The sequence below is a fragment of the Orycteropus afer genome, unplaced genomic scaffold (genome assembly GCF_000298275.1).
Source record: "Orycteropus afer afer isolate SDZICR_OR568_19922 unplaced genomic scaffold, OryAfe1.0 scaffold00040, whole genome shotgun sequence".
Lineage (NCBI taxonomy): Eukaryota > Metazoa > Chordata > Mammalia > Tubulidentata > Orycteropodidae > Orycteropus > Orycteropus afer.
The window spans coordinates 12,139,041-12,151,043 of NW_006921627.1; the positions used below are offsets into that span (position 1 = coordinate 12,139,041).

Below are 12,003 nucleotides of genomic sequence, written 5' to 3' on the forward strand. Positions count from 1 at the left end.
GGGGGCGAGCGGCGCGGCCGCGGCATTCCGGGCAGCGGGGGAGGCGGCGCTACTAGGGAGGAGGCGAGCGAGAGCGGGATCCGGATTTACTCCGGGGGCCGGCGGGCGATCGGAGCCAGGTGGGGAGGAGAAGGGAGATGGGGGCCGCCCTCCGGGGGGGTCAGGGCCGCCGCCGTCGGCGTCGCGGCGGCGACTGAAGCCGGGAAGAGGAGAGGGGGGCGGGGAGCGGCCGCCGCCGCCCCCCGGAAGCGCCGGAGCCCCGAAACCCTCCCAGAGCCAACCAGCCGTCCCGAGACACAACCAGGTAAGCTGTGCAGCCACCCTGGCCTTTGGCCCGCCGGGTTCTGGCCCGCAGCACCCCACCCCCACCCCTCGCAGCTCCCCCTCCCGCCGGCGTCGCCTCCATTTGTTATTTTCCCGATCCAGGCCCCCCCACTGCGGGCACTGCCTGGCCTGAGGTTGGGGGCTTAGGGGGTGGGGCCGGCCCGGAGGAGGGATGGGGGCCAGGGCACCCAGAGGATCAGCAATGTGGGTAGTGGTGGGAGGGGCTCAGGAGGAGGACTGATGGGGCAAAGGGGTAGCCAGGACCCCGGGACAAATAGAGGAGGAACGCAATGGGGGTGTGGGGGTGTTGGCAGAAGGAAAACGGAGATGCTCTTGAGGGGGATTGGGGCGAAGGCAGAAAGGATTGGAGAGATGGCAGCGAGGTGGGGCGTGAGGACTCCAGGAAAAGCCTCAAAGGCCCGGAGCCTGGGTTTCAGGGCCAGAGCTTGGGGTGTTCGGAATAGAAGGGAAATGGGGAAGGGGTGTGGTAGGTGGAAAGAGAGGGATGTGGCTAGTAAAGAAGGGAAATGGAACCTGGGGAAACGAAGGCTTCTAAAGGAGCAAGGAGAGATCCATTTTTGAGAAGAAGAACCAGGGGTTTTGAGGGGTGGGAGTGGGAAGGTGATGCCTTTGTGACTCATTTTTCTTTCCCTTACTGTAGGTCTCCTCTGACCCTGTTTTCTTAATCCCAGACATAGTTACTTCTGGGAGAGGAGCACTGGGGTGGGGTAGTGTGGGTCCTCCCAAAAGGATTGAGGAGGAAGACAGGAACATTGAGGAGTTAGAAAGGATTTCAGGGAATGTAGAACGAGGAGAGAATTGGGCGGCCTCCTAGGCACTCCAAACAAGTTGTGACCCCACCCTCAAATCCCTAGAGCACTTGCTGTCCCTCTAGCCATTGTCTCTGTATAGGGGTCTTCATTACTGTCTTGAGCTCTTAACATTTCCCTTTGTGCGAGATGGACCCCTGGGATGGTCTCTTGGGGGTAGGGGGGATGCCATTTTGTTGCCATGGCAATGGCCTAGTGAGATGTCCAATAGGTGGGGGTTCAGAATCTTGATTGGATCTTAGTGTGTGGCTGTGTCCTTGGGGTGCAGCAGGGCCCCAATTTTAGTTCTTGGTTGGGTTCTGGAGGTTGTTTCTGGTGCTGCTGGTGGATAGGAAGTTCCCCAGAGGGTGCAGCCCCTTTCATCCAGCAGTCTTTTGGAACAGGTAGACATGTTACTTGCAGGTCATAGGTGTGTCTCTGAGTCCCTCCCCTCAGGCATGGTAAGTGTGTGAAAGTAAGTGCTCTTAAGTTATACTGTCTCACTTATTATTAAGGACTTTTATACACAGCACGTTTCTTTTGCGTCTTTGCACTGAAATTCTCCCATTTTTTAAAACGATTTTCTTTGAGTCTCCCTTTCTGAGACTTTCTCTTCCTAGTCTTTTTCAGACTATTCCCCACAGTGACCCTTTCCCTCAGCTAATCTTCAGCTTTCCACTTCCCTGACTTTATGGGAATGACGGGTTCTTCCAGGTGAGGGTGGCCCAGGGGAGAGGGCTGTGGCACAGCCTGGTGCAGTGGAATGGAAACCAGAAGACCTGGGTCTAGTCTTGGTTGTGCCTCTGTGACCTTGGGCAAGCCTCTTCTCCTCTCTTTGCGCTTCAGCTTCATTGTAAGATGAGAGGATTATAGACTAGATGATCTCTGAGGCCTCTCTGACAACCCTGGATTCTAGGTTGGTTTAGGCCAGTGCATTATTATTTGCTGGTCTGGGCTGCATTGTTATCTATTTAGGAGACACTTTGAACTGATTTGCTAGTCAGGCAGGTTTGGAATGAGGAGGGCTGGGCCAATGGTCCTGAAATTCACCCTGCAAGTTCCTCCCAGAAAGTCTTGTGACTAGATTGTATTTCTTCTGATTTCCTTCCCATACTGGAGGAGGGGAGGTGGCAAAAAAAAAAAAAAAAAAAAAAACCCAAAGAGAAACAGTTGACATCAAGTTATTTTTCTGAAGTAGACCACTAGGCCTTTCTTCCAAGATACCTCTAGGTGGACTAAAACTTCCAACCTTTGGGTTAGCCGTACCACCCAGGGACTCCAGCCTTCTCATACTTCTCCCTTTTATTTCCCTCTGTTCTTACTGAGGCGCTTTTTTTCCTATTTCTCACAACCTTTTTCCAGTTTTCCAGTCTGGTCTATCATTTTCCCTTTGCATTGAGGTAATCAAGGTGAATGTGCTTAGGGACCCTGGCGGCGCATGGTTAAATCACAGGTCAGTGGTTTGAACCCATCAACCGCTCTGCAGGAGAAAGATGAGGCTGTCTGTTTCTGTAAAGATTTACAGCCTTGGAAACCCTTTGGGGCATTTCTACTCTGTCCTATAGTGTCCCTATGAGTCAGAAACAGCTCGATGGCTGTGGGTTTGGTTTGGGTTTTTGGTGCTTAGTGGGTGGCCTGGCATAGTAGGTGCTCTTTATAATATTGGGTACAGTGACTGGCTGCTATAGCAAGAAGTATAGCTCAACTAGTTGGTGCTAGAACATGCCTCATGTTCTGAAACATACATGCAATCCAGCCTCAATCCCTCTCTCTTTATCCCTGGGATTACCTTTTTATGACTGCTTTTCTCCTTCAATGCTACTCTTTGCTAATTTCTTCAGGTTTCAGCTGATTAAAAAAAAATTGAGGTGAGAGGAAAGGCACACTGATTTCTGTGTTCTTCAGGTACATTCCTGTATTTCTCTGAGCTTTTGGATCCCCTGACTGATTTGGGGAACAGGTTCTGTAATGGGAAGAGAAATGGGTGCCCTGCCTTCTAGGGAGGCTAGCAAAGGTCATAGCCAATCACAGATTGCCATCTTTGTTGTGCTTTTGTTTTGATTGTTTTTCTCCCTTTTGTTATATTAAGTTTTGTCCTTTGCATTTTTTGGGGTTGACAGTATTTTAAAATCAATCTATATACAACAACTCAAAAATATGGTGGTAGTTGTAGTTGAAGGGAAAAATGATTGTTCAACTAGATAGAGCATTATTTGTAAGTTGAGAAGACGTGGGGCTTTGTACCAGCTATTTTGTGACTCTAATTAAATTGTCATAAAGTTATCTGGAAAGGTTATGCTCACTTTTCCCCACTGGCCTGAGAAGGATTCAGAAGAAGTAAATGAGAAGTAATTACTCTCCGTAGTCCTTGGAAAAAGATTCTATAGAATGTGGAAATGCTATTTACCTAGCCAGGCCTCCTAAGTCAGAATGGATGGGTAAGCTTGCTCGGTTTTCTCTTAGGCCAGCAGCACTTAATTCAAAAAGACCTACTGAAGTCAGTGGGTTTAAAGGTCAATAACAAGAAAAGAACACCTGTAGATGCATGCTATTTGTGGAGGATATAGAAAGGAAGGAGAAAAAAGAAATTGTTTTGGTCTGTAGTATGGAGAGGCATGACACTTAGCAGTAATTATAAACAAGTGCAAACAAAAATAGCTGGCTTGACACACACACATACATAGACACACACAGACACACAACAGTCTGTGATTTAGGGATACATAGCTTTAGGAGCTGTGGTAGCATAGTGGCTAAAGCACTTGACTGCTAACCAGAAGGCTGGCGGTTCAAACCCACCAGCCACTCCCCGGAAGGAAGGCTGGGCAATCCTACTTCCGTAGTGATACTGCCTCGGAAACCCAAGGAGGGGTCACTATGAGTTGGGGCCGACTCTACAGCACATAACAACAACAACAAGCTTTGGTTTTGGGATTGTTAGGGCTGTGGTCCTTTATGTTGTAGGATGGAACATTTTCTCCCACCTACTCTGGTGTGGGGGGAATAATATTTTCAGATCTCTGGGACTCATATTGGTTTTCTGAGAAATCCCCCCATGAGCTTCTGAAGAGTACAGCAAAGTACAGAAGAAATAGCATGGGCTTTGAAATCCAATGTGGGCTTGTTTCTGACTCTGTCACTGACTGCTTATGTGAAGTTGGGCAAGTTACAATCCATTCTTTGAGCCTCAGTTTCCTCATCTATATAATGGGAGTAATAATAGCTTCCTTTCAGGGTTGTAAATCTTAAATGAAATCGTCTATATAAAGGGCTTAAATAAAGTACTCAGTAAATTAATACTCCAGCTTCATTTCTTTATGCTCCTTTGTAAAGCTCTGTGGAGTTTGTGTGCATACAGATATTCCTTAGGAATCATCAAGGGTGAAATGGTGTGATCTTGTAGCTTGGGGCTCACAGCTACATCTTATTTTTTGCCTTCCCCAGAGATGAAAGAGCTTATATTGTCAGCAGTTTCTCTCTCCTTCATGTGTAGATGAATTGAGGTAGCCCGTGGAGCAAGCTAGCAGTGTTATGTGATGGCTGTACCTCTCTTGGCCCAAAGGCTAGGCTTCTTACTCAGCCCTCTGGCAAGCACAGTAGTACCACCTTCAGACTCTACTACCCATTTGGAGACTCTGATGGTCTCTCTCCACAGACTTCACTGAAGAGAGTTCCTGCAAGTTCCAGGTATCTACACTGGAAACTTGGAGATCTGCTTCCTACTTCCCAGGCCACAGCCGTGGGGATCTTGGGGTGAAGCAGAGAAGTTTCTGTATTCAGCTGCCCAGGCAGAGGAGAATGGGGTCTCCACAGCCTGAAGAATGAAGACACGACAGAATAAAGACTCAGTAAGTAATAGTTAAAGTGCAAGACATGAAAGATTAGGGGCAGGGAAGAGGGTAGGACCTGGAGAAGAATGTTAAGTAAGGCACATTATAAAGTTGGGTTTGATGTAAAAAAAAAAAAGTTTCTTGCCTCTTTCCTCCTTAGATGTCAATGAGGAGTGGACGGAAGAAAGAGGCCCCTGGGCCCCGGGAAGAACTGAGATCGAGGGGCCGGGCCTCCCCTGGAGGGGTCAGCACGTCTAGCAGTGATGGCAAAGCTGAGAAGTCTAGGCAAACAGCCAAGGTATTCTGTCTTCAGGTCCTCCCACAGGATGCCTGGCACTGGGGCTGAAGGTGTATGTGTATACGTTATGGAAGCACTTCCTGTCTGGCAGAGATTAACAGTGGCGGCTTGGGAGAGTCTAGGTATAAGACAAAAATTTTCTCTTCCTCACAGAAGGCCCGAGTGGAGGAAGTGTCTACTCCAAAGGTCAGCAAGCAGGGCCGTAGTGAGGAGATCTCGGAGAGTGAAAGTGAGGAGACCAGCGCACCAAAAAAGACTAAAACTGAGGTGAGAAATCTTTGCAACCATCCTGATCCATTTTCTGAGCGTTCTCTCTCTCCCCCAAACTTCTTTCGCTCACTATTCCTACCTTGATCTCTCCTGGGATATGAGAAAAAAAGCCATATCCTGGTTAAAGTAACTCTGTCAGACATGTCAGACATGTCGATCTTTAGGGCTTTGGCCAGACTGCTAGATGACCAGGCAGGGCAAAAGGGACTGGAGGAGTTTGAGGGATTCTAGGTTTGAGGTTCAGGGTAAGAAGTCTTAGTACTAAAAAAACTAAGCTAAACTCACTGCCATCGAGTCAGATCCGACTCATAGCGACCCCTCCTTGGGTTTCCGAGGTGGTATCACTACAGAAGTAGATTTCCCAACCTTCTGTCCAAGGAGTGGCTAGTGGCTAGTGCTAACCAGCCTTCTGGTTAGCAGTCACATGCCTAAGGCATAAGGAAAATGTTGAAGTTGTCTTATTAAGAACTAAGGGTTTTTGAGATGGTTAGTTAAAGGGATAAACAAGATAAGGGCAGATATGAGATGGGGGAAGACATGAATTTGGGTTCAGCTGTGGAAAGTGAGAAGGTACTGGAGATGGACACTTGAGGAAGGAATAGGGTTGTATAAGGAGGGAAACAAGGTTGGCTGCTGAGAATATAGGGAGAGTGGGGGAATCCCCAGATGGCAAGGAGGTGGGCTTGAGCAAGAGGACTTAGTCATCACATCACAACAGAGATATGGGAAAATAATTTTGTACAAGGGAGGCCCCAAATCTAGGAGAGGCAAGAAAGGAAAAGAAGGAAAAATAGCCTCCCTCTTGTATAGCAGGAGCTCCCTCGGCCACAGTCTCCCTCGGATCTGGACAGCTTAGATGGGCGGAGCCTCAATGATGATGGCAGCAGTGACCCTAGGGATATTGACCAGGACAACCGCAGCACGTCCCCTAGCATCTACAGCCCCGGAAGTGTGGAGAATGACTCCGACTCGTCTTCTGGCCTGTCCCAGGGCCCAGCTCGCCCCTACCACCCACCTCCACTCTTTCCTCCCTCCCCTCCCCCAGCAGATAGCACCCCCCGACAGCCAGAGCCTAGCTTTGAACCCCATCCTTCTGTGACCCCCACGGGATATCATGCTCCCATGGAGCCCCCTGCACCTCGAATGTTCCAGGCTCCTCCTGGAGCCCCTCCCCCTCACCCACAGCTCTATCCTACAGGGGCTGGTGGAGTTTTGTCTGGACCTCCAATGGGTCCCAAGGGGGCAGGGGCTGCCTCTTCTGTAGGGGCCCCCAGTGGGGGTAAGCAGCACCCACCACCCACCACCCCCATTTCAATATCAAGCTCTGGGGCTGGTGGGGCTCTCCAAACAAAGCCACCGACCACTCCCGTGGGTGGTGGGAACCTATCCTCTGCTCCACCCCCAGCCACCTTCCCCCATGTGACACCAAACCTGCCTCCTCCGCCTGCCCTGAGACCCCTCAACAATGCATCAGCCTCTCCTCCTGGCCTAGGGGCTCAGCCACTACCTGGGCATCTGCCCTCTCCCCATGCCATGGGGCAGGGTATGGGTGGACTTCCCCCTGGCCCAGAGAAGGGCTCAACCCTGCCCCCTTCACCTCACCCTTTGCCCCCCGTTTCCTCCTCTGCCCCAGCCCCCCCTATGAGGTATCCTTATTCATCCTCTAATAGCTCTGCAGCAGCCTCCTCTTCCAGTTCTTCCTCTGCCTCCCAGTACCCAGCTTCCCAGGCATTACCTAGTTATCCTCACTCCTTCCCTCCCCCAACAAGTCTCTCTGTCTCCAATCAACCACCCAAATACACTCAGCCTTCTCTCCCATCCCAGGCTGTATGGAGCCAGGGTCCCCCCCCACCTCCTCCCTATGGCCGCCTCTTAGCCAACAGCAATGCCCATCCAGGCCCCTTCCCTTCTGCCGGGGGCCAGTCCACTGGCCACCCACCAGCTCCAACACACCATCACCACCACCAGCAACAGCAGCAGCAGCAGCAGCAGCAGCATCATGGAAGTTCTGGGCCTCCACCTGGAGCATATCCCCATCCCCTGGAGGGCAGTAGCTCTCACCATGCACACCCTTATGCCATGGCACCCTCCCTGGGGTCTCTCAGGCCCTACCCACCAGGGCCAGCAGCACACTTGCCTCCACCTCACAGCCAGGTGTCCTACAGCCAAGCAGGTCCCAATGGCCCTCCAGCTGCTTCCTCCTCTTCCAACTCCTCTTCTTCCTCTCAAGGGCCCTACCCGTGTTCACACCCCTCTCCTTCCCAGGGCCCTCAAGGGGCCCCCTACCCCTTCCCACCTGTGCCTCCAGTCACCACCTCCTCAGCTACCCTTTCCACTGTCATTGCTACGGTGGCCGCCTCGCCAGCAAGCTACAAAACGGCCTCCCCACCCGGGCCCCCACCATATGGAAAGAGAGCTCCATCCCCCGGAGCCTACAAGACAGCCACCCCACCTGGATATAAGCCTGGGTCACCACCCTCATTTCGAACGGGGACCCCACCAGGGTACCGAGGAGCTTCACCCCCCGCTGGCCCAGGGACCTTCAAGCCAGGTTCGCCCACTGTGGGGACCGGGCAGTTACCGCCAGCGGGGCCCTCAGGCTTGTCTTCCCTGCCACCACCGCCTGCGGTCTCCGCCTCAGGGCCGCCTCTTAGCGCCACACAGATCAAACAGGAGCCCGCTGAGGAGTATGAGCCCCCCGAGAGCCCAGTGCCTCCGGCCCGCAGCCCTTCGCCCCCTCCCAAGGTGGTAGACGTGCCCAGCCATGCCAGTCAGTCTGCCAGGTGAGCGTTTCGGGTAGGTTGTGGGCGGCCAAGCAGGAACAGGGCGCTCGGAGTGACGGTGAGAGGGGGAGATAGCCATAAAAGAGAGGCCTTGCATTCAGGTGGTGCTTTTCAAAGTACTGGGGGTTCCTCAGTCCTCGCCTCGCCCTTGAGGCCCTGCCGTAAACAGCACCTCAGGGTTTGCCGGGGCTGCTTTTAGGGCTGGGGGGCTGCACAAGTGTCGCAAGGGCTGGGTCGCCACGGGGCCGCCGGAGCAGCTCGTAAGGGCTGAGCGCGCACCGCTTCCGCGCCGGGCAGGTTCAACAAGCACCTGGACCGCGGCTTTAACTCATGCGCGCGCAGCGACCTATACTTCGTGCCGCTGGAGGGCTCCAAGCTGGCCAAGAAGCGGGCCGACTTGGTGGAGAAGGTGCGGCGCGAGGCGGAGCAGCGCGCGCGCGAAGAAAAGGAGCGCGAGCGCGAGCGCGAACGCGAGAAGGAGCGCGAACGCGAAAAGGAGCGCGAGCTGGAGCGTAGCGTGGTGAGTGCGTCACAAGATGCGCCACCCGCCTTCTTTCCCCCCATCCTTTGCGCTGCGGAGGGAGGGGCGAAGTATGGGGAAGTGTTATCGCCACCTGTCGGAGAGGAGGGATTTCTGCAGCTCATGAAATGGAGACCAAAAGATTTCAACTGAAGGAATGTTTGCATTCCTGGGTTACTGTAGAAAGGCAAGATCAGGTGGGTCGCAGTCAGGGCAGATAGCGGGGGTGGGTGGGGGGGAGGCAGGGGGCAGAGAAATTCCTGGTAGCCATAGTTCCAGTGGCGAGGCATTTTGGCATTCAGCTGCTGACACAAATGGGCACATTGGGACCTGCGACCTTTTTTCAGAACTGCGTTTTTTGACTCATTTTCTCCGTTTGTCTCACAGAAGTTGGCCCAGGAGGGTCGTGCTCCAGTGGAGTGCCCATCTTTGGGCCCAGTGCCCCATCGCCCTCCATTTGAGCCAGGCAGTGCTGTGGCTACAGTGCCCCCCTATCTGGGTCCCGACACTCCAGCCCTGCGCACTCTCAGCGAATATGCCCGGCCCCACGTCATGTCTCCTGGCAACCGCAACCACCCATTCTACGTGCCCCTGGGGGCAGTGGACCCAGGGCTCCTGGGTTACAATGTCCCAGCCCTGTATAGCAGTGACCCAGCTGCCCGGGAGAGGGAGCGGGAAGCCCGTGAACGAGACCTTCGTGACCGCCTGAAGCCTGGCTTTGAGGTGAAGCCCAGCGAGCTGGAACCCCTACATGGGGTACCTGGGCCAGGCCTTGATCCCTTTCCCCGACATGGGAGTCTAGCCCTACAGCCTGGCCCACCTGGCCTGCACCCTTTCCCCTTTCATCCAAGCCTCGGGCCCCTAGAACGAGAACGTCTAGCGCTGGCAGCTGGGCCAGCCCTGCGACCTGACATGTCATATGCTGAGCGGCTGGCAGCTGAGAGGCAGCATGCAGAAAGGGTGGCAGCCCTGGGCAATGACCCCCTGGCCCGGCTGCAGATGCTCAACGTGACCCCACATCACCACCAGCACTCCCACATCCACTCGCACCTACACCTGCACCAGCAGGATGCCATCCATGCAGGTGAGACCCCCCTACTTCCTGCCTTGATGCTTTGGAGCCTCTTTACTCCTGGCACGTGACTAGGCTCTTCTGTTCCTCAGGCCAAGACTTCCCTGCCTCTTTGCTGTGATTGGTGCCTCCTCTCATTTCTCCAGCCTGTCTCCTCATGTCTTAGCCTAGCTGCAGATACCCCAGCCCTCTCCTTAGCCTTTCTTCCCACCCATGATAGAGACCCAAGCTGGAGCCCCATGAAGGAAAACCACCCTTCTACCTTTACAGCTCCTTTCCGCAGGCCCTTCATTTACTTATTTTTTTTCGTTTGGTTTCAACTCTATTGTCTGCTGTTTGCTATCCTCTCCTTTCCTGCCAGATGGAGGTCTTCATGCTCCTCCGCACCTCTAGATCTATTAGCAAAAAGAGCCGTGCAGCTTTGGTTTGGAATGTTATAGGTGATACTGAGCTTTACTGTCCTTTGACCATATTTCTCATTGTCTAGAACTTTGTAGCTTCATTGTGCCTTTTCCTTTTCAACCTCGCTTACATTCCTGCCTCATTTACTGAATGTCTACTTGTCCTTCATTTCCTCTAAGCAGGCTAATTTTTTCCTTCCTTTTGCTCAAACCTCTTTGGCAACTCTACTTTCCTGTTTCCTGTCATCTTTATACCCCTACTCCAGTAGAATCTAGTCTTGTCCACCCCCAGGCCCCTACGTCTTTCATGCTGCCTCCTATTCCATTCTGGATCTCCTTGTGTTTCACCGTCCAGTTCTCTTTCCAGGCTTCCTTTCACCACATGGATAGTTTCCGCAATCCTGTCTTCTGGTGACAACTTTCTCTTCTTTGTCCTCCAGCCTCTGCCTCGGTGCATCCTCTCATTGACCCCCTGGCTTCAGGGTCTCACCTTACCCGGATCCCCTACCCTGCTGGGACCCTACCCAACCCCCTTCTTCCTCATCCTCTGCACGAGAACGAAGTTCTTCGTCACCAGCTCTTTGGTAAGGATGGAGGTTTGGGGTGGGAAAACTCTAATAAGGGAAGGGCAGAAAGGAGGAATTTGGATGGTGAGATTGGCCTAGTCGGTCTTCGGAAGGGTTGAGGAAGTCCTTAGAGGAACTGGGAATGAGAGGAGGGGAGCTGAGGCCCTGCCCAAGAGAGGCATAGGTTTTAGTGGTATGCTGTTGAGGTTTGCATCCTGGCTCCACCATTGATAGATAACCTGCACAACTGAGAGTGTTACCTAAATTCTTAGTCTTGGTTTCCTCTGTGTAAAGACTGTCTCTCGGCCCATAGTAGGTGCTCAGTACCCATCAATCATGTGCCCCCTGCCGTTTCTGCCCTCAGCTGCCCCCTACCGGGACCTGCCAGCCTCCCTCTCTGCCCCAATGTCAGCAGCTCACCAGCTGCAGGCCATGCACGCGCAGTCTGCTGAGTTGCAGCGCCTGGCGCTGGAGCAGCAGCAGTGGCTGCACGCCCATCACCCCCTGCACAGTGTGCCGCTGCCTGCCCAGGAGGACTATTACAGGTATGGGCTGCCCTGGGCCAGGAGTGGGGAAGTGGGTTCAGCAAGCCTGGAATGGGGTGTGGGCATGGACAGCAGGGTTCCAGGTTCCTACAGAGAGAATGCCCTGCTCTCTCTCCTCTCTGAGAGGAGCCAGGTCAGGGTTGACCTCAGGCTCAATTCTGCTTTGACTCCTCCACCCCCACCCCAGTCACCTGAAGAAGGAAAGCGACAAGCCGCTGTAAAACCTGCGACCAAGAGAGCACCCATGGCCCCTGCGTCTGGACCTTGGAGGCCCCCCTCCTGGCCTGCCACAAAGAGCCAGGAGAGGCTACTGCTTAGTTGCAGGGCCTTCGCAGCTGGACAGTGGGCAGGAGGAAGGGACAGAAGGCTGGTGTGGGGAGGTGGCGAGGGTGGGGCATAAGCCCACAGTATCTTGGACCAGGTCCCTCTTCCTTGTCCCCCTGCTTTCCTCTTCCCCCAAGCCCAGCCCTTGGTGGCCATCGCCCCTCCCCCACCCCGTTGGTGTGATTATTTCATCTGTTAGATGTGGCTGTTTCGCGTAGCATCCTGTGCCGCCCCTGCCCCCCTCGAATCCCTGTGTGCGCG

General features: G+C 53.5%; 1 protein-coding gene across 1 annotated transcript; it reads left to right on the forward strand.

The window, feature by feature from the left end:
* The first annotated feature begins 4,930 nt into the window (after positions 1-4,930).
* ATN1 (atrophin 1) lies at positions 4,931-11,639 on the forward strand. Its single transcript, XM_007937138.2, has 9 exons — positions 4,931-4,981; positions 5,124-5,261; positions 5,415-5,528; positions 6,345-8,314; positions 8,612-8,834; positions 9,222-9,918; positions 10,748-10,891; positions 11,238-11,418; positions 11,606-11,639. The coding sequence occupies exons 1-9, from the start codon at positions 4,955-4,957 to the stop codon at positions 11,637-11,639; spliced, it is 3,528 nt and encodes a 1,175-aa protein (XP_007935329.1). The 5' UTR covers positions 4,931-4,954.
* Positions 11,640-12,003: the final 364 nt, after the last annotated feature.